The 21,701-nt window shown below is 43.2% G+C and overlaps 2 protein-coding genes across 4 annotated transcripts; one reads left to right on the top strand and one right to left on the bottom strand.

The window, feature by feature from the left end:
* Positions 1 to 704: 704 nt before the first annotated feature.
* LOC131103634 (phosphoribosyl pyrophosphate synthase-associated protein 1) lies at positions 705 to 10,567 on the bottom strand. 3 transcript variants are annotated; one of them, XM_058050078.2, is made up of 11 exons: positions 10,066 to 10,567; positions 9,815 to 9,867; positions 9,665 to 9,731; positions 8,950 to 9,122; positions 8,584 to 8,699; positions 8,459 to 8,514; positions 7,669 to 7,814; positions 6,294 to 6,332; positions 3,903 to 3,973; positions 2,766 to 2,912; positions 705 to 2,573 (listed from the first exon to the last, which is right to left on the bottom strand). In XM_058050078.2, the coding sequence occupies exons 1-11, from the start codon at positions 10,146 to 10,148 to the stop codon at positions 2,415 to 2,417; spliced, it is 1,110 nt and encodes a 369-aa protein (XP_057906061.1). In that variant the 5' UTR covers positions 10,149 to 10,567; the 3' UTR covers positions 705 to 2,414. The 3 variants fall into 3 exon arrangements, with proteins under 3 accessions (XP_057906061.1, XP_057906060.1, XP_057906062.1); XM_058050077.2 differs by having other exon boundaries at positions 6,294 to 6,335; positions 10,066 to 10,566; XM_058050079.2 differs by lacking the exon at positions 6,294 to 6,332 and having other exon boundaries at positions 10,066 to 10,562.
* A 284-nt stretch (positions 10,568 to 10,851) lies between these two features.
* On the top strand, positions 10,852 to 16,287 carry LOC131103656 (cytoglobin-1-like). The gene is made up of 5 exons (XM_058050112.2): positions 10,852 to 10,876; positions 12,036 to 12,140; positions 12,216 to 12,358; positions 14,592 to 14,823; positions 15,618 to 16,287. Exons 3-5 carry the CDS (start codon positions 12,216 to 12,218, stop codon positions 15,780 to 15,782), a joined length of 540 nt encoding a protein of 179 aa, XP_057906095.2. The 5' UTR covers positions 10,852 to 10,876; positions 12,036 to 12,140; the 3' UTR covers positions 15,783 to 16,287.
* The last annotated feature ends 5,414 nt before the right edge of the window (positions 16,288 to 21,701 follow it).

Here is a 21,701-nt window from a genome sequence, read left to right on the forward strand (position 1 = left end):
CGCGACAGCAAACCAATCTCCTCCATCCAACCCTGTCTTCTGCATCGGTCTCTCCCACACCAACTCTATAAACCTCCTCTCTGGTCTTCCTCTACGCCTCCTACCTGGCAGCATCCTTCTACCAATATTGACTCTCTCTCCTCTAGACATGTCCCAATCATCTCAGTCTGGCCTAAAGGACTTTATCTCCAAGGTCTTTAACATGTAATGTCCCTCTGATGTACTCCTTCCTGATCCTATCCATCTTGGTCACTCCCAAGGAGAACCCCGGCATCCTCATCTCTTGATAGCAATCGCATAGCCATAGCAGCAAAATGTCATGTAGTACTTAGCGGCAACCAGCAGAGGCGCTGCTGAATCCGTTTCAACTGATTTGCAACTGATTTGCACGCAACACAAGGACTGGACAGACTACGATATATTGGGGTCGGGTGGCAGACGACTTGATGTACATGCTCACGGTCAGAGGGCAAGATATGACTAAAATGTGGTTCCACAGCAGCACTACTACAGCGTGTACAGTAAAGACACTGGAACAGAACAGGTTGCTGAGAATGCTGACTGGTGGCCAACTATTAGTGGAATTTGTGCAAAGAATACACATGGATTTACTGTATAGATGAGGTGGTACTTGAACCTGCAACTGTCGTGTGTGTTTGTCGTTGGATCTCGGTGCATGCCTAGAAAGGCACATAACCACTTGGCACAATAAAGGACATTTTTAATTCATTTTGGGAAAAGGAGGCAAAGAAAAAAGGGAAGACTTCATTAAATTACATCAACGTTGTGCAAGCGCATCATCAGCACATGCTTTACATTATGCTTTTACATTATAGACAAATCATGGCTTTAGACGAAACGGACTAAATGGGAAATGCTAACCATCAGGAACATAAACACAGGAAATGTGCATTGGTTTGTTAAGTATATTTCCCTGAGCAAAGGGCTGAATAAGCACAGAAATACATTAATACGCCGCTTATGCGTTGCTCAGACGTGAGACGATGCACATGTTCTCAACATACACGGGTGGAGGGAAACGACATGTTAGCATTAAACATTAAAATCAGAACCACTAATCTGAATTCTAGGCACCTGGTGGTTGTCTATCCTCATTACAGAAAGGTCTACAAAGCATGCCGGGTCAACTTCAGCCAGTTACTACTTGCTACTTGAAATGCACCATTTTCTTGTTAGCCTCTTAGCATGCTAACAGTTGCAATGCTCATCCAGTCCAAAGTGGAGCTGATGACAATTTTTTTTTTCTTGTACGGAGAATACGAACTGATTGATGAAGGGGATGAGAGCTTCATGATGTGTGTTTGTATCGATGATTTTCTTTTGTCTTGTTTACTAAATCTAATAGTCATAAACACAGACACTAAAAACACGCTTTCACAGCATCGACTCCAACTTCAAACTTGGGTCAAAGCCACAGTAAAACATTGACAAGAGCTTCCCAACAAGCTTCTGAAAATACTCGTCGGAAAGCAACGCCAAGCTAACCGCTAACGCACGCCATGCGTGTTGGTCATGTGACACATGATGTCACAGTCACTAGAGCATTGGATTGGACGTGTTGGAGTTTGGGGATTGCATTAGCGGCGTGAAAGTAAACAGCGGAGTTTCTCCCAGTAACTGAGGATAACCTGCGTGACATGCCAAAAATTCTAATCATAAAAAAAAAGTTGCAAGTTTGCATATCAATGAGCAAACGCCACACTGTTAAATGCGGGCTAGTCACAGTGCAAGGCAGCCCAGACCACATGGGACATCGAGAGACACCTACCTGCACCTACCTGCCACTACCTGCACCTACCTGCCCCTCAGTCGTAGGCATGAAGTACCTTTACAGGTGTACAGGAGTCCCAAATACATATTCTTTTGGTCCCGCTACAAAAATAGTCATTCTGGAAGGAGTGTACAGGATACAGTGGAACCTCGGTTTTCAATGTCATGCAGTTAAATGCCCCCCCCCCTGTTATTATTTCTCATTGTTTTCTACATATAAAAAGTGTAGCATGATTTCGTCCAATTCGTTTTCAACAGACAGTTTGGAAGAGAATAACAAGAAAAACAGAGGAACCACTGTATTTGTAAATGGAACACATTTTGACATTTATCCGGACTTTATATGTCACATGTCTCACTCCATCAGTCTATAAAGTAGTCTAAACTAGTGTAACTAGTATAAACTATAGAGTAGCCTTTTCCAGAAGTGACTTTCTTCTGTTGCATTGGCATCCACATACTGTAGATGCGCTTTTATACGGACTGGTACTTTTTAGCCATCACTGGTGTGGGTAGACGTTAGGAAAAAAAAAAAACTACCTGCGTATGAGGTGGAAAATGTCTTCGATTCGTGACACGTGGAAGATGTTTGTTTGTTCAAACCCAGGTCCGTTCTGTACTTTCTAGTCATCCACTGCGATGTTGCGGAACAAGTAAGCCATGGACTCTCCGTTGTGGATGCGGCGGATGGCCTCGGCCAGGATCATGCTGACGTCCACGGTCTTGATTTTTGGACACTGGAGCTTCTGTACTTCATGGGGCACCGTGTTGGTCACCACCACCTCGAGCACAGAGCAACAATCCATTAGGACCAATGCATTGTCGACCACCAAATGGGCATCAATAGTTGGGGTACACGTAGGACGGGGACGCACTGCATAGGTCATTGCAGAATATATAGGACCTTTCCTGCAGCTTCATTCGGGTCGTTACTTAGCTAACTGAAATCTACTTAAACATGCATGTGGTCTCACCTCATCAATGGCAGACTCCTCTATGAGACGCGGAGCATCAGCAGAAAGCAATCCGTGTGTGGCCATGATGTAGATTTTATAAGCGCCTCTCTCCTTCAGGATCTCAGCGGCTGCGACAAAGTCCCCAACATCATCTATGATGTCGTCCTGGAAAAGAAATGACACATACAATTGGTCCCTCGTTTGTCAGCTGGGATAGGCTCCAGCATACCCACGACCCTAGCGAGGACGAGCGGTATCAAAAAATGGATGGATGAATGGAAAATTTTGGGAGTGGGAGCATAGAAAGTTAGCGGAAAGTTAGCAGGCCTTTAAAATATGCTTTTAACATTATTAGAGCCCTCTGGACATGAAATAACACCCCTATAGTCACCCTTACAATGGTATTACCCAATATAGTAGACACAAGAGAAAATGAAACATTTAAGACAACTGTAAGACTCACGCTCGTGTGCGCTACTGCAAACGTGTTCCGGTGCTAGCGGACAGGAAGTGACGTCTGGGTTCAGGGTTGCCAATTTAACCCAGCCATAAAAGTCTGCTGTTCCACAGCGATCAAGTCTGTTGCTCGTGCGTCTCACCAAAGATTACAGTCACATTACTGACACCTAGTGACCGGTGTAGAATACTACATACCATCACGTTTTTGAATGCCTCTTCTGAACGCCGTATATTTGAATTATTTTTCAGTTTATGCTTAAAAATGCTGAATAGGCTAAAAATACATACAATTTGTTTCTCTGTGCACATTTGTGGGCTAATAGTAGGTTGTAGTCAACCACCAAACGGCAATTGATGAATATATTTGTGAAAAACTGTGAGAGTGACGCACGAAACGGCGAGGTCTTACTGTATGCGTTCTTCAATTGGACAACAAAAGCACAGCAGAACATTGTCTTGCGCCCTTTGTCGTTTTAGAGGCTACACAAGGAGCTATAGCATTATGTAGTACCTGCTAACGCAAACTAATACACCAGCATGATGGCATTTGGAAAGGGCGAACCAAACATGTAACAACTTCAACGCAATTGCAAAGTTTGTGATCTCCAGTGGTTAAAAAACATTGTGACGGTATTACGACTCCTATACGTATATCCCCTGGTGGAATAGAAACAACACGCCGGAGCAACCTCTTACCACAATGATGGCAATTCGTCCGCCCACATCTCCAACAACGGTAATGGGAGGTTTCTCCTTGGCCATCATTACTGAAAAGACAATGAGCGTGTTAGCAGCAACGCCAATACTGCGTTTGGTCTAATCACAAGTCAGTCTCAGTAGATTGGGTAAAATGGGTCGAGAAAATGGTTCGCATCTGAGGACAATTTGCAAATGACTTGCTCATTATGGACCAATAGAAGCGTTTTGTCGACAACACGACGTTGCGTTAACTTCAAATTGGCAATTGGATGCCACCGGTGAAATGGCTAAGAAATCTTCCCCCCATTGTACCCTACCTACCCCCCTGGGAAGTTGATCTGAAATGCCAAAACGTACAGCACATGCCATGCAAGGAATTAAAAGGGTTTTCTGCCCAGGATACCCAATCGCGGGGCAGCGTCTTAACTGCCCGTGGCAGGCGTGTGACAGCAGTGTGCATATGAACAAATATGCAGCGGAGAATCTGACTCGACACAGGACAACGGTGTGTGGTCATCACTGCTGAGGGTTTCTTCATTCACGCTTGCCAATCTCATGGGTCAGTCCGACAGCGCTGCTCCCAGCCAACGTTTGCACACATGCACACAATAGTCACAATGCATTTGCCTGTCAATCACAGGAGGGCTGAGCTGCGACCAAAGCACACGGGGTTGGATCTGCCGACGTGCAGGTTAAGTATGACCAAGCAACAGACTGATAGACAAAAGTATTGGGCCGTGATGTTACCAACTATATTCCGGTCTTTGGCAAAGGGTCCATGGCGGAGGTGTCCAAACCTTTTCCCAGCGAGGGCCACATGCTGACACATGAATGATGCAACGCCACTTTCATATGTACGTGTGGCTATGCTAAGATCTTAGAGCGGATTTATTTCAATAACCTACCCTTTGCTTTTTCCTACACTTTTGCTCTTTTTTTTTTTAAACTTTCTTCTTAAGTCATGTTCATCCTTTCTTTTTTCAATTTTCTTCTCATAATTTTTACTTTGTTCCCATAATAATTTGACTTTATTCTTTTTCTTTATTCAAATTTGTCATGTCATTGCTAGATGTGTTTGGCAAAATAAAAAATACATATTTTGTTCTATAACAGTTCAACTTTATGCTACTAAAATGACATATTTCATTGTAATATTCTGAGTTTGTTCTCTTAAATTGTGACTCTTTTCCCCTTTATATTTTCACTTTATTCTTGTAAAATGAAAGCCGTTTTTACATTTCTGCTGCTGCATAATATTTGGACTTTATGTGGATAACACACAACCTTTTCTGCAAACAAATTTTCCAAAACCTAATTTGTTGTTTTGTTTCTTTGCCATAATATTCCAACTTTATGCTACTAAATTTTCCTCACAATACTACAACATTATTTTGACTTTTTCCTGTCTAAATAAATTGTCTTAATATTTAATACTTTTGTCTATTTAGTGGATCACCCGTCACAGCTCAGCAGACGCCATATTTGCGTTAAAAATGGATTCATCGTCTTCAGGTTTGCCTTTCGTAAAAAAAAGAAGTAAATAAAATGCGGCTACATTGTGAGAATTGCTGTGCATGTGAAAGTGGTCGTTAATCCAGGGGGTTGAAGGAGACAATCGGCTAGCAAAGCCAATTGCAGGAGGAAAAGTATCAGGAAGAAGAGCGAGGAGGAGCATGCCTTGTGCATCACTTCGCTGAATACCATGAGGCCCACAGCATCAGCGGTGGTTGAATTCCTGTTACCCACAAGCAATGAAAGCCATGGAAGCCATCACGCTTCTCTCAAGTTCCTCATGACTTGCCGGGATACTTTAAAACCCGAGATCTTAAAAAAAAAAAGGCGACTGAAGCTAAGTTTAGGGACATTAAATGGAATGCACCAAACAGATTCATTTGTAACATTCCCTATTCCTGCAAGTAGATGTACAAGTTAGAGAAGCATGCTCCATTGTTACATCTCATGCAGTTGAGGAGAGCAAAAAGTTAATCAGATTTTTGGAAAGAGCAGGTCGAACAGGGGTGCAACATGTGCTGATTGGCAAGATGAGTCCAGATACTGAAGTCAAGAATCAAAGAAAACAAAAGATGTCTGGCGTGGTTCTGGTTTGATTTGTGACAAATAAAATCAGAACACAACAAAACCAAGAGGGTTGGGTTGCATCTTGTGGAAGCGGCCGTCTGGAATCGGAGGAGCGACGCAGCGATCGATTGGGACTCGCTCGTGTCATTTCTGTTGCCAATTTGAACTTGGAACGCCTTCTTCCATCCAGACCACCCGTTCTCACACAATGCGACACAAACCCTTCGTCGGCACATGCACCAACAACTGAGGAACCATTTGAAGAGGAACCATTTGATAGTCAGATGTAGCTTAGGTTTACGCTCGTACTTGGAAGCTCTATGCCAGGGAACGGAGCTTGTTGTTTGCCTGCTATTGCCAACAAATAAACACCACGTTAAACATAAATGCACAAATATATCACAAACACATGATGCCAAGACTTGGAAAATCCTCTTATGCGGGATAATCACACACAAATAGTTTGGACTCATCGCGTCCACGTTTCTTCTTACGTTTGATTGTTCCAGGGGAGGATTTTTAAAGTCGGTGGTAGGAATAAAAACATGTGTCAAAATAGAAATATTGGGAGAATGGCAACTTTTTGGGAGTCATTTGCCAATGACACAACAATTGGATATTTTTGCCCGTCCAACGTCATTCCCAACTCAATTCTAAATGGAATGTCTCACTCACAGATGCCGACGGATTGTCGAGCCATGACGGCAGTGATGAGCAAAGATTGTTGTCATTCTTACTGGATTATTCCTTGACATTTGGAAGTTTGCAGTGTGGCAGTGAAACATGTACTGTACCTAGGTCAGTGTTTCCCCCAAACGGGGCAGCACATGGAAATTTGGCCCGACCTGCTCGCCGCCCCTCATTGACAGATTATACAGTAAACCCTTGCTACTTCGATGCACATAAGCCAATGGAAAGTAATTAACGATGTTCAAGCATAACAACTGGCTACATGGACCCAAATGCAAATATAAAGTAGTACTCTACACTAGTTAGACAATAGCCACTGCAGGAAGTTCCGTCCAGAACAGGAAGTAAAAAAGAACATTATTCTTATACATTATTATGTCTACTATACTAGGTAAGACGAGCGTACAGGTGACTATAGGGGTGTTATTTCATGTCTAGAGGGCTCTAATAATGATATAAACCGTTATTTTCAGGGTCATAAACGGGCACTCTATGATCTAACTGCAAATCTATTCCACTTAGAAATAAGGAACATTACTACTAGACATTTTAGTAACTTTGAGAGGAAACGAGCAGGAAGTGCAGGCGTATTTGTTTTGCTTTTTTGATAAAACTTTTTTTTGGAAGTAGTGGAGGATGTGGACCTTGAATTAAATGAATTCAATGGAGTATTTTGGTGATTGTAAGTAAGTTGAAGGTTGCAATGTGATAAGTAGTGGAGATTCCATTCCAGGAATCAAAGCATGCCATAACACAAAGTCTATTTTCCAATGTATGGTTGATGGTATGAGTGGAAAAACATCTATCAAATATGTATCTTTGTTAGCTTCTAGTGTAGTAAACCAATTAGTTAAAACTGTGAGAATCATCAGGCAGTCGTTATGTTATTTCCATTAGTAGATTGTTCATCCAGCCTATAAAGTCGGGGCAGAAAAGCCGCAAACATCGAATGTCAATCATTGAAAAAAAGACAACGGAACACAGGCTCTCTTACAGGGCAGCTCCAATCCCGTGTGTCCGGTAGTGTTGCGCACACACGGCGGTGAGTGTCTTCCATCGGCCATGTCGGATTCGGAACACTGAGCCTCGCCATGGATGACAGCCAGGCCCAAACGCAAGCGCTCTGCATAGGACTGAGCTCTAGAGAGATCCAAGAAAAAAAAAGGCAAAATCATCCCCAGTGTTCGGATTGTCATCGTCGGCGACTTCAGTTATGTTTTAATATGACTATTGTATGCGTCACCAGGACGCTTGGAGATCCAATCCGCTTAGGTAGCGGCCCCCCACGACCCCCACCTCGAATAAGCGACAAAAGATGGATGGAATTTGTAAACGAGTTTGCTTGGTTTGGCCACAATGTTGACATTCCATGGTAGCAATGTGAGTCCGGGGTGACCCCGGTGTATAGCAATCTGATGCTAACCGTATGTATCTGCATTTATTAGTTAGACCTGATTCTTCACAACCTGCTCTATATGTCAATTAGAGCACCGAAAGAGGCCGCCAAGCAATAAGAAATAAAAAAAACAACCCACACACTTACTGACTTTACTGAAATAATTTGAGGTCTTACTTAGATTTCTTACTTACTGGCTGGAATTTGACACTTGTGTATTTGCATACTTAATGCTGATGACAGCCTAGTATTGCACAAGTAGTTCCTATAGTTCTCTTTAAGGGCAACACACCAACATTTCATAGCTGACATTCATAAGATGTAAAGCAATCAAGTTGTCAAGATGTTGCTTTTGGTAAAGAGTTGTGGCGTTTTGGCCATGTTTTACCTCTTTGCTGCCGATGGGGATTTGGCCACAATAATGGCATTTCTGTAATCCGGAATCTAGAGACGTGAGAAAAGACATATCCCGTTATGCGGCTGCCGTCACTTTCACTTGTGTGGGATCATCACCTCCTCTTGGATGTACTGGATGAGGAACGGGGAGGCTCGCAGGTTGTCCACAGGAAAAGAGAAGAAGCCCTGGATCTCCTTCTGATGCAAGTCCATGGTGATGATGTGCGTCAGGCCTGCAGGGTGAAAGACACGTGGAGAGGATTCATTCGTTAATGAGATCTTTTTTTACACCAATTGGAAATTAACATCCTTTGAGCAGCTGTGTCCAAAGTACTGCCTTTTATTGGCGCTGGGCACATTCTAAAAATAAAATGAAACAAAAATTAGAATTAAAAAACCTCTGTCCTGGGTGGAAGTTGGCCCACCCCAACGTTAGACACAGAGATAGGCCATATGAAAGAAGGAGAAAGAAGAGCCCTTTACCTGCTTTAGCCAACATTGACGCTAACAACTTGCACACTATGGAGCCCCTCTTCCTCATCTTGCACTGCTTGCTGTAGGGGAAGTAGGGAATAACCCCGATGATGTTCTTAGCGCAGGAGGTCTTGAGGGCGTAGGCCATGACCAGCAGCTCCATGATTGCCGTGTTGACATCTCTGCGTGGAGTAAAATGTGGATTTAACTTCAACTTAGTTATTACTGTCGCTTTCATAGGAGCAGATCCTTTAACATGCTCAAGGATTCGGTACTAACAGGACAGGAGAGTTACGTTTGCTGATGTTATTTTGACATAATTGCGGCAGACAGTAGCCTCTTGTTTTTGTAACAAACGGATCACATCCTTGTCATCCTTACATCTGGGCAGACATGACAAAACGATCTTTATCCGTCACTCTTTCGATACGGTAAGACTTATTTAGACATTTCTATAATGCCAAGCGCCTGATACTGAGTATTAGTATAAGTACCTTGACTTTTGCGCCACTAAAGGCAAAAAGAGGTGAAGACGCAACTGGGTTTTGGACTTTTGGTAGGTTCCATAGAACACAATGATCGATGTGTCTTCAGCAATCAGTCAAAACCGTGGAAAACCAGCCACTACTGAAGGGGTTGTCTTGTTTTACAGATTTTAATTTTTCGACGAAACACCATGACATGGTAATCCATATACAGATTACAGATGTCCCTGCACTCTCACCTTGGTATGGTCTGAATTATGAAGATGGTCTGTCCACGTACGGATTCTTTCACATCCACTCTTGTCTCTGCGGAAAAGAAAGCACAATTAATGCATAAGGACTCCACTGTAAATAAATGCAGCACTGGCACATAAACATGCTTCCATTACCACTATTTGACTCTTGAAAGACAACAGACTTTCCCAGCTCAACTCCAAGTCGCCTGGAGAGAAAAAGGACATTAAATGATCAACTGCAGTGTTGCACAAACCAACACAGGACAATTCAACATGCAAGTATTGTGTAACTGGGTCGTAATTAATTCCGTTACATGGACTAAGCTAACATGAAGCCGGTCCAAATGTGCTGTGTGGACGCTTAGCTAACGAGCATGCTAATTTATCGGAAACAGAGCGCTTACTCTGTTATCTTCTTCGCCAGTTCTGTGCAAGCTACGGAGGAGTTCGCCGAGAAGACACGATAGCCACTTTTCGCGACGTTCATTCTGCTGTTCTGTCGATGATTTGTGTCCACGGAAGAAAGCCCACGGTGGACTTTGGGTCACACAGACCGTGCTAGCTTGCCGTGCACTGGCCTGCTAGCTAAACTGCGACAATCGAAAAACGACAGATTTCAAACAAAGTGGGCACAAACGTTAGGAAGACATATCTGCAGAACCGAGGAAGGTCGATTTGAATTTCCCAGAATGTGTTAGGAAGGTCACACTACTGGAATCTGACTATCAGGTATCAGGTGGGGTGGCGCTGGATACAAACAGCAGCCGTCATATACAACTACGGAAGCCCGGATGTCACATCCACACACTTTCGCTTCGGGTAAATTGGCTGTAGGGGTGAACTTAGTTGACTATATAGTTGCCATTGACGTTAAACGTCAAGGGATGTGAAAAATGTAAGATAATGCCAGGCGGAATGAAGAGTCGCTCGATGTTTAGACGTCAAGCCGCCCGTTCAGACGTTCTTTTGGCTGCGGCAGCGGCTTCATCATTAATGGCGCCCCAGTCAATGGTTAACCGGCACCTGTACATTGTTCCCACCCCAGGCCCGCGCATTGTATCCCCGCAATCAATGTGATGTATGCTGAACATTTGTTCCCGCCAGGTGGGTGTGGAATAATGCTTGACTCTCCAACCCTCACTGAAACCTGTAGAGCAACTTCATATGTGACAGCAAAAACAAGCTGTAGAACTTAAACCGGATCAAGGATGAAAGGTACACTGCATGTTATTACTCACTTGCCAATATTCAAATGAATATTTCTGGACATGTTGGGTCATTTTAAGGTGTATTGGATCATTGACTTTATAGTAAAACCTACATTTTGCAATAAGGAATTACCTTTTGCTTTTAAAATTGAGCAAATAACTCTCAATATAGGTTATTTTGTTTTTTCCAACAATTTAAATATTGTTTAAATATTTTAAGAACTGCTTTAACATCCAGTTCATTCAACAGAAGAGTCATGACCTGCTATAAACAATCTTTGACCAATTCAGATCAATAATGACTGAAATACACATTTAGTAGAGCAACTTGCTATACTGGGTCAAGAAAATACATGTTGGTGTTATCAAATTGGGTTATCAGATATTGGCTTTTTTTACTGAAAACCGATATGCCCATATTGTCCAACTTTCAATGTCCGATACCGATATAGTTTTAACACCGGTTTTCATGATAGGGAAAAAATCTGATACCAATATCAACCATATATATATAATATTGGGCAAGTAGAGTTTTTTAGGTAAGATTAATTTGGGCTTATTTTTAAGACCAGCCAGTTACAGGATGCAGCTTCTTCATTTTCACTTTATTTTCACTTCTTTTCATCATGTCTCACTTTTTATGGCTTATTTCATCCTGAACATAAGCCATTTCAGCTTGGAGGTCCTGCTTATTTCTATATATAAAAATCTTAATTTTGGATTTTTTTACCAAGTAAGTCTACCAACTTACTTGCTGCAAGGACACATCATTTCACCAGTTTAAAACACTTTTTTTGTGTTGTGCAAAATGAATGTACAAAGCATTTGTCACTGACGTCATGTTGTGTCATGTCCACCCGTCGGGTGCATTTACATTTATGTCGGGGGGCTTCAGGTGGCATCACCAGTGATTCCGGGTTCCTCTCTGGAGCTGTCAGGAATATGGACACGGGAGCAAAAGGTGTAATCTCACATTGTATCCCTTTTTTTCCAACTTCTATCTCATCATGTTTTCATCAAGCAGCACTTATAAAAAGTGAGGTGGGTAGACAGGAGGGGAGGAGAGGGAGAGCGTGAAAGAGAGAGTACAGAAGCTCCTCCTTGTTCTCTGCGTGTGTTTCTTGTGTTTTTTCAGCCTGTTTTTCACTCACACTACCGCTCAGCAGAGACTCAGTGGCGGAGAGCAACCGTTGTGATTGGGCGAAGGCGCAAAGGGAAGCAGCATTCTCCTCCTCTCTCGCCCTTTCACCAGGAAAGAGCCCCAAAACAAGGTAGAAATGGAGTATTTACTTTGGGGGAGGGGGCATGTTTATCCTGCCTTCTGCATGTGCTTGCCGTGTCCCTAGATGGAGAGGATGCAAGGAGAGGGAGAGGTGGACCACCTGGAGCGAGCGAGCCCGCTGACTGACAAAGACAGGGTGATGATCCAGGACTCCTGGGCAAAGGTCTACCTGAACTGTGACGACGTCGGAGTGGCCATCCTCATCAGGTATTGACTTTTCATCTCATCCTCGTATTTCCCTGCACAGATGCATACCAACCAGTTCCTTGATCGTCACATTTGCGTCTCTTTTGTGTCGCTCCGGTCGTCGGGTCAAATAACGTATGTAGCCCGACATGAACTTTCGGAGCGCTCAAGTTGAGAAACACTAGCGCTCGTATTTTTCTATGTCATATTCTCACTTTCCTGTGTACATAATCCTATTCATCAAACAGTGGAGGCAGAGGGATCAACAATAATCCATCAGTCAGACACCCTTGGCTCTCAAAGGGCTCCCTCCCTTGGAGTCGGTTATGCTCTGAATGCCAGGCATCCCGCCGCCGCTGCGCTCTTATCACGTCGCTTTGGCATGGAAGGAGGATGAGACTGTTTTCTCAGCGATCTGCATCGCTGGATGTTGTTGAGCCGGCATGTAAACATCATCCAAGTGTGTTGACCAGGCAATCTGCTGGAGTTTATTTTCCAAGGCTGTACAGCTGCCGCTGTTGTTTCTTCATCGGGAAAAAAACACTACAGCTTTTTGGAATCTTTGGCCCGTTCATCATTTACGGCTTGACGCCGTATCTGCTATCGAGGTCAAAGTTGAGAGGGACGTTGGATGGAATGTAAAGTACGTAACTCCTCCCTGTCAACTTAATTATTTACAGATGAGTGGATATTAGGGCTTAGAAGGGCAACCTTGATAAAACACTCAGAGGTCAGATTCAGCACAAGTACTGATGAATATTTGTTCAAATATAACACTGGGCGACTTTATGACGTCTATACTGTATACTGATTTTGCTGCTTCACTCTATCACCATTTTAAATGAATAGGCTGTTCCATGGTTGAATACGGCCTATTATTAGTCAACAATATACATATGCATATTTAAGCAAAGATGATAGATTTTTTCCTAAAGCATAAACACGACTAAATGAACCAAAATACAAATACAAGGCATCCAAAAGACGCATTCACAGATGTTATGATGACATGTAGTACTCTACACTGGTCACTAGGTGTCAGTAATGTTACTGTAATGTTCAGTGAGACACACAAGCACCAGGTTTGGTAGGTTTGATTTATCACACAACAGCACAATAATCCCTTGTGAAAACACAGGCTACCGACGTCACTTCCTGTCTACCCGCCACTCTGCTCCCCGTACACCCAAACACAGTGAATGAACTTGAATGGCTTACGTACTCTTATTGTTGTTATGTCATGTCTAGAGGGCTCTACTGTACAAAAATATTCTCTGATTCTTGGAAATGTACGTATCCTGATCAGGTCTGGAACCAATTCACCACAATGAATGAAAAATGACGGCAGTATACTTTGACCGGATTTCAAAGACGGTAAATTGCTGCAAAATTTCCTGTTTGGCACTGAGAGCCCCTTCCCATCAAAACTCCCAGTAAACGTTTAAGCCTTTAAACCGCCCCAGTCGCAGATCATATCGAACGGAGCATACTTCCACGCTGCCTGTGAAATTAAAAACGTTCCGTGGGTTCAGCTCTTGGGTTCATCTTGAAGAACGGATAAGGACGGATTAAGCATCCGTCGGCCATAGCAAATACTAATGAGGCTATTTATATGCAATCACAGGTGGGCAGTTGCGAGCGCGTTGGTTAGTTGGGAGCCAAACCGGAGCTGCACATCTCACGCTTCATCCTTTTCAGTGGAAAGACGCGTAATAGCGCTGCCATGCGATGAGGGTCACGGCTGGTGAGGCACGACTCTTTTGGAGCCTCCCAGGTATTTTTTTATGTTAATTAACATCCTGTTTTAATACAGGTTGCTCATTAACATTACAACAAGAAAAACTTTCCCCGTCGTTCACCAGAAATACATTTGCCGCTCTACAGCTGTCATTGTCAACAAACCAAAAACCCTGGCCTTTCCTCTCTATGGAAGGACGGCAGTGCTAAGCACCTTATAGCGCATGCATCAGGATGAAGCCAGTACCACAAGCGCCTCCTGTATGATATTTCTGTCTGATGAGCGAGAATAACGAGGGCTTGTTCACTAGGCTGAGAGGAGACGCTCACGGCAACTTCAGCTTAGGTGTCTGCCCCGTATTTGATCAGGGAAACGCCGTGAGAAAATGTAAAAAGCAAATAAAATGCTACCGAAAATCAATTTATAATACAGGTCAATGCGCTCTTTTTGTTTTATTTTCCACGAACGCCTCGCCACGCAGCCTGGAACTAATATCTGCCATTCATCTCTGGCCAGACTATTTGTGAACTTCCCGTCCTCCAAGCAATACTTCAGACAGTTCAAAAACATGGAGGAGCCAGAGGAGCTGGAGAGGAGCACCCAGCTCAGGAATCACGCACGGAGAGTCATGAACGCCATCAATACGCTGGTGGAGAACCTGCACAACCCGGACAAGTTAGCCTCCGTGCTGATGGTGGTTGGCAAGGCCCACGCCCGCATACACAAGGTGGACCCGGCGTATTTTAAGGTAAAGTGAGCGGGTACAAAGAACGTACTGTACACACAGACATATCTTACTGCCAAAAGACTGTTTATTTCAGTATCTTTTAAGACAGAATACTGTTTACCACTTAGAGGATCTATAACGTGAGTACCATAATCCATCGTTTATCGGTTTATTGGTTCCAGACCCGGCTGTGATAAGTGAATTTTTGGATTATTTTTGTAATGAGAGCCTAGAAAGCCTGCAAATATGCTTTTTAACCTTATTAGAGCGCTTTAGACATAAAATAACACCCCTATAGTCACCTTTACACTTGTATTACCCAATACAGCGGACATAATAATCATTTAGGACATAAATAAGACATGTGCTCCTGTGTTTCAGTGCTAAGGGAAATAATCGGGTGACCGGACAGGAAGTGACATTGAGGGTTCAGAGCTGAGTTCCCGATGTCAACCACGGTTGTTCAAACATTGACTAATTCGTTTTCAATATTTTATTTTATAATATTCAAGATTTTGTTTGTTTCTTTCGTCTTTTTCCTGGTAACGGAGTCGCCACAGTGTACTACCCCACTTCTCACCCACAGTCAGCTGGGATAGGCTCCAGCATGCCCTCCCATGGGCCTACCGGGGATAAGCGGCATAGAAAATGGATGGATGGAATAGGGTGGACACCTCTAGGCATGATGCGGTTCTACAAACTACAATCACAACAATGTTCATACAGAAAGACCCGTTGGTTATACAAACGTCAGCTTTTGATGGTCTTGAGTTCTTTTACATTCGTCCTGACCGTGACGTTTGTGTGTCCGTCAGATCCTCAGCGGTGTCATCCTGGAGGTTCTCGGGGAGGTGTTTCCAGGCGTTGTGACACCAGAGGTGGCGGCGGCGTGGACTAAGCTCTTGGCCACCATCTGCTCCAGGATCGCATCCGTCTACGAGGAACTGGGATGGACGAAGCTCTCAACCTCAACAGGGTGAAGGTTTTTACGGGTTCGCTGGAAGGGTACACGCTCTTTGACCTCCGACGGTCAAAGAGCGTCCTGCCTCCTGGCAGGGTGATGAAATACGTCACACGTGATGTAAACGCCAATACCAAACAGTACTCTTCTCGCTCATTACTCTAAACTGCTTTTATGCAGCTGCATTAGACCTAAAGATGGAATGTGACCAAACTGGAATCCCGGAATCTGGAATTGCTTGTAACACTAAAAAAATCCAAACCAATCAAAGAAAGCAATGGACACATTGTGTGCCTTGTGATTACCGAGTACATCAGTACAGTATATCCTCAAACCGCCGTGCAAATATGGATCTTTCTTACCTTGGTGATGTTATGCCATCACTTGTGTGTACACCATGCCGTATAGACCAAGACTACCAGGACATTTTTACATTTTTAACAGGAACGATTGTAAATTTTCTCATTATGGCTCACCTTTGTATCCATATTAACATTTTGAAATAAAAAAGGGGACAAAAAGGCGTATGACTCGGAGTCTTATTCCTTATTCCATTTGCTGTATTTATCTTTCTCCCCGTTTACGCCCCAAATTAGACCTTTCCATTTCTCCCGCTGGCCTACTGCTCCCTTTTCTCCGCTTGAGTCAGCAGTGACTAAGAATATACCCAAAGTCCCTATTTAACCCGCGACGCTCTCATTAGACACCCTGCGCTAAGACCATTGCACTTGGCATGCAAGGCTATATTTACCCTCCCCTAGCTGGACTGTATATTCATAAAAGCTTGCTGCGAGTGTGCACTTCCGTGGTAGGCATGGCATGATGGTTAAAACGCCACAGCAGGCTCTGTTTGCCTCCTGGTCCTGCCTGCCAGATCCAACCCCTCCTTGATCCCAGCTAATCCTCCGAGCTAATCTCCACAATGGAGAGTCGAGCCAAATGGAAAGACAGGAATAGTGCGATCGTTACACCACAAACTTTGGCCTTTCCCATTTGAGGCTTTCGATGGGAGCAGAGGTCTCGGCCGTCTGACCATCGGAAGGACCATGTGTACCACGGTGATGGTTCTTACCAGCATCGGCCTCATCCTGCGGCACAGATTCTCCAGTAAAATCAATCCGTGAGTCATCCGTGGTCATCAAGCTTTGTCAGGAAGAAATGGTGTTGGATCTCCAACACCGGTGATGCTCGTAGGATGCGGTGTGTAGCGTTATTGTAGCTAACCAGCTATGACATTGTCGGGGCTCGTATGGGTCATTATGATAGTCATAGGGACTACGTCTCGTATGGGTCATTACGATAGTCATAAGGACTACGTCTCGTATGGGTCATTACGATAGTCATAGGGACTACGTCTCGTATGGGTCATTACGATAGTCATAGGGACTACGTCTCGTATGGGTCATTATGATAGTCATAGGGACTACGTCTCGTATGGGTCATTATGATAGTCATAGGGACTACGTCTCGTATGGGTCATTACGATAGTCATAGGGACTACGTCTCGTATGGGTCATTACGATAGTCATAGGGACTACGTCTCGTATGGGTCATTATTATAGTCATAGGGACTACGTCTCGTATGGGTCATTATGATAGTCATAGGGACTACGTCTCGTATGGGTCATTACGATAGTCATAGGGACTACGTCTCGTATGGGTCATTACGATAGTCATAGGGACTACGTCTCGTATGGGTCATTACGATAGTCATAGGGACTACGTCTCGTATGGGTCATTACGATAGTCATAGGGACTATGTCTCGTATGGGTCATTACGATAGTCATAGGGACTACGTCTCGTATGGGTCATTATGATAGTCATAGGGACTACATCTCGTATGGGTCATTATGATAGTCATAGGGACTACGTCTCGTATGGGTCATTACGATAGTCATAGGGACTACGTCTCGTATGGGTCATTACGATAGTCATAGGGACTACGTCTCGTATGGGTCATTACGATAGTCATAGGGACTACGTCTCGTATGGGTCATTCTGATAGTCATAGGGACTACATCCCAGTCGCTCCAGGATAGAAAGCAGAGTGGATGCTGGAGGCAGCGAGACGGGCAGTGTGACAGGTCGGACAGAGAAGGCTTTCTTCAGAGACGGGATATTCATATTTCACCTTTTCTTTGGTTTTTGTTTGATTGCCAACATGTGGAGGAAGTCGTATTTGAAGTAAACAAGGAGGAATGTTCACATGCTTTATACTTCATGGTTCATATTGTAAATCTCACATCCTTAATTCCTGCCCATGGTGGATTTCTTTTTCACTAAACCTGTCCAGTTCTATTCCATGTGTTGAAGGATGTGTTGCTGTGAACATTGAGTCGGGATGTCCTTATCATGGTTGCAGGCAGAAGGAGGAAGAGGTGCCATACGTGAAGAGCAAGCAAGCAGCAGACAGTGAAAAATGACAGTGAGCATTCCCGGGTAAGGAAGCAATGCAACGAGCAGTCCGAGTAATTCTGGCTTTATGAAGATGATGAGGCCATATTATTAAATAGGCATTATTATTAAAGGTATTATTATTATTAAAGGCTTACCCTCCAAGGGAGTGGTGGATCTAGTGGCTACACCCTGTACTACTGGAAATGGTATTCATAAGCATTCATAACTCATAGACATGAACATAGGGGCTTACATTTCAGTTAAAAGCAGCGAGTCACAATATTAGGACTACTCGTCAACGTTGGATAACTGTCATGAATTCAGCCTTTTGGAGTGACACTTGGACACCAGTAATGGCGTCTTTGTTGGCGTCACGTTCAACTGGGCTGCATGACGCTGACAGAAGGATAGGACAAAGTTCATTCTTAAGACATCATCACAACACAAGGCACATAGTTTTACAAACTGACATTTACTGCAAAACAACCAAGAGTATTGTATATTAATAAAATATAACAATATAACGAACTTCATCTACAACAAATGTATAAACCTTATCAGACATTTCTTCATTCAAGGCTGCAAAACCTCCCCCGTTTGGACCTTGGTCTCCTCCTGTGGTTCTCTCAGATTCTTTTGTGAGAAAGTCCAGAGGAGCATTTTGTTGAATTTGCCTTTTCAATACTGGGATTTGGGCTTTTGAATGTTGTGTTATATGTAATATGTATATTGTATGTTTATTGTATGCATTGTATGTACAATAACAATAATAAGAGTAGCATAGTACTAGCCATAGATTCCAAAAGTAGCATCAACCTGAATAATGCAGTGTGCCGTCCACCTATGGCCGTGTTGTTTACATCGTTTATTGAGCCGGCTTCCTGACCATCCGTACATAAAGTAAACAAACATATGGGAATCATTGGTGGACCGGGGTGGCTAGAATGCACAGCAAACAGACGACATGAGCTACATACATGAGCGATTGGCTAGCTCATATTAAACGGCAACGTCCGGTCCCCGACAACACTTGCTTTCGAGGGCTGTGCACCCCCTACGCCTTGGGACCCCACGTGATTCTCATGAACACGCGAAACCTTGGGTAAGGGCTAGAACTGGAATTCAACCATACTGTATATTACAATGGGGACAGCATCATAACAATCAATCATCCATAGACAGAAAATATTTGGACGAGGTAAAACAAACAGGAAGACACACGAGGAAGAGAAATTGGCTTGTTGTTGTGTGTGTGTGTGTGTGTGTGTGTGTTTGGTGGGGGTTGCGGGGGGGCTCCAGACCAGGGCGGAAAGTGGAGCAGTGGAGCATGTTACCGAGGCACAGATGCATAAAAATCTAAGATTGCAAAGACGCCTGTCCCACATTTAGCTTTTAAGCACCGGCTGCAACTCTACTAACGCTAAATGATTCAGAGGCTGAACAACAATCCATCATCACTTTGGAGCCTTATTATAAATACATAGCCTCCCTACATCTGTAGCAGTATGATACTGTAACACACAAAGTGATCAATTCAACTGCGTAAATTACCATGAAAGAAGAAATGTGTGAAAAGTAGGGTTACTTATTTATAAACTCATATTTTTGTAGTTAGGACATAGAAAACCTGTTTACACCCTTCTAAATACATGACTTTATTAGAGACCTCTAGTCATAAAATAACATCTCCAAAGTCATCTATGCTAATCTTAGCGTAGTGTCATTTTTTGCAATTTTCACGAGTATGAAAGCAAACACTTAGCTGACTCTTATTTAGCATTATTATGCTAGGTGTTAGCATGCTAACATTAACATGTTAGTATGATAGGCACTTAATACTATCATGTCAGTTGTTAGCATGCTAACATAATCACACTAAAACTTTTAGCGTTTTCAGAGGTAGGCACTTATACATGTTATGCTAGGTGTTAGCATGCTAACATTAACGTGTTAGTATGATAGGCACTTAATACTATCATGTTAGTTGTTAGCATGCTAACATAATCACACTAAAACTTTTAGCGTTTTCAGAGGTAGGCACTTATACATGTTATGGTAGGTGTTAGCATGCTAACATTAACGTGTTAGTATGATAGGCACTTAATACTATCATGTTAGTTGTTAGCATGCTAACATAATCACACTAAAATTTTTAGCATTGTCAGAGGTAGGCACTTATACATGTTATGTAGGTGTTAGCATGCTAAAGTTAGCATGTTAACATTCTTCAAACCCTTCCAGGGTATGTTTTCATGGTCGCGTAATCTAAGTATGTAGATAATAATGGGTGGGAGGGGGCTATGGCTCTTGGTGGAGGTCTGCTCTGTCTGAACGCTTTCCTAGTTGCGCATAAGCCTTCAATGATCCACGCCACCCAAGACCACCAATCAAACGCCACAACAACAGAATGAGTTGCTTCGAGCAGGCGGTTCAATTCCCATGTTCCATTTCACGTAGTTAGTCGTGCCGCATGTTTGTAGACTTCTTTTTGTGTTTACGCTTTTCACACATTCTGCCAAATTTTGTGCTCTTGTTCAGCTGTAGGAGGACCAAAGGTGTGAGCATCAGGTGAGTACAGAAAATATAACCCCAAAAATTCACAAGAGAATCAGTTTGACTTTTTTTTGTGTCAAATCTGTTTTCCCAGGCTCTTATTGGGAGTTTCGGCCATCAGGATTATGAGATCACGTACAGTAGCGACAGTCCCTGAAATATTTTGTTGATTCTGGCACTGAACTGGATCGTACTGGTCTGCACATGACATCTCATGCCAAGATTCCAACCAGGAGTAAAGGAGAACCACACGGTGGAGAAACACAACACGGCACTTTGGTCTTTCCCGCAGACTGCAGATGCTCTCCATATTCTACAACCAGAAACTGAGGCAACATCGATTTGGGATCAGCTCCAGTTTGGAGATAACACGTTCTACGTTTGTAGGCCAGATTGATAAAACCACCTTTCATTGTTGTTTGATTTAGCGTTGCATCACAGATTAAAAGTGTTCATGGCAGGACTCCTGAAACAAGAACTGTACCTCCTTGTAAAAAACAACATTTTGATTTACGGGTTTGTTTTCTCTCGGTACATAGGATGGGCTGTTTTTAATTTTGTGTGGGGACAGCGTAGCTTTGATGCTCCTGTTTAATTGCACAGCAACCTAAATTCATGGGCAAATCTTTAAAGTGGATTCGTTCTGATGACTCGATCAGAAGAAATCAAGTTAGTGGAACTCAGCTTGGAGATTTCAAGTTGGGGGTTATCTGTACTATCGATTGTGAACTCTAAAAGTACAGTAGTCGACATTCTTTGCATTTTCTTTGATTACATCACGGCACTTATTTTTGTGTCTTTGCCATTAGGGCAAATAAAGACAGGCAGAGACACAGGTGGCCTTTCCTGGAGGTCATACTATCAACGTTGATACTCACTAAATTATAGCAATCTGTCTGGGGGATTTATGGCTGAACTAAAAACCCCTCTTGCATCACATTGAGCACATGTTGAATTATATCGCTGCTACTTGGTGCACGGCTGAAA

The sequence above is a fragment of the Doryrhamphus excisus genome, linkage group LG16 (assembly GCF_037039965.1).
Source record: "Doryrhamphus excisus strain RoL-2023G ecotype Guam linkage group LG16, RoL_Dexc_Guam_v1.1, whole genome shotgun sequence".
In the NCBI taxonomy this organism is placed as follows: domain Eukaryota; kingdom Metazoa; phylum Chordata; class Actinopteri; order Syngnathiformes; family Syngnathidae; genus Doryrhamphus; species Doryrhamphus excisus.

What these genes read in the sequence shown, in the direction of transcription:
- LOC131103634 (XM_058050077.2), bottom strand. Translation starts at nt 10,148, where the DNA reads ATGAACGTCGCGAAAAGTGGCTATCGTGTCTTCTCGGCGAACTCCTCC. An exon ending in TCCCCATCGGCAGCAAAGAG is followed by an intron (nt 7,815 to 8,458) that starts GTAAAACATGGC and finishes GGATCTCTCTAG; the next exon opens with AGCTCAGTCCTATGCAGAGC. An exon ending in CACGGGATTGGAGCTGCCCT is followed by an intron (nt 6,336 to 7,668) that starts GTAAGAGAGCCT and finishes TGTTGGCAATAG; the next exon opens with CAGGCAAACAACAAGCTCCG.
- LOC131103656 (XM_058050112.2), top strand. Translation starts at nt 12,216, where the DNA reads ATGGAGAGGATGCAAGGAGAGGGAGAGGTGGACCACCTGGAGCGAGCG. An exon ending in GGAGTGGCCATCCTCATCAG is followed by an intron (nt 12,359 to 14,591) that starts GTATTGACTTTT and finishes ATCTCTGGCCAG; the next exon opens with ACTATTTGTGAACTTCCCGT. An exon ending in TGGACCCGGCGTATTTTAAG is followed by an intron (nt 14,824 to 15,617) that starts GTAAAGTGAGCG and finishes TGTGTCCGTCAG; the next exon opens with ATCCTCAGCGGTGTCATCCT.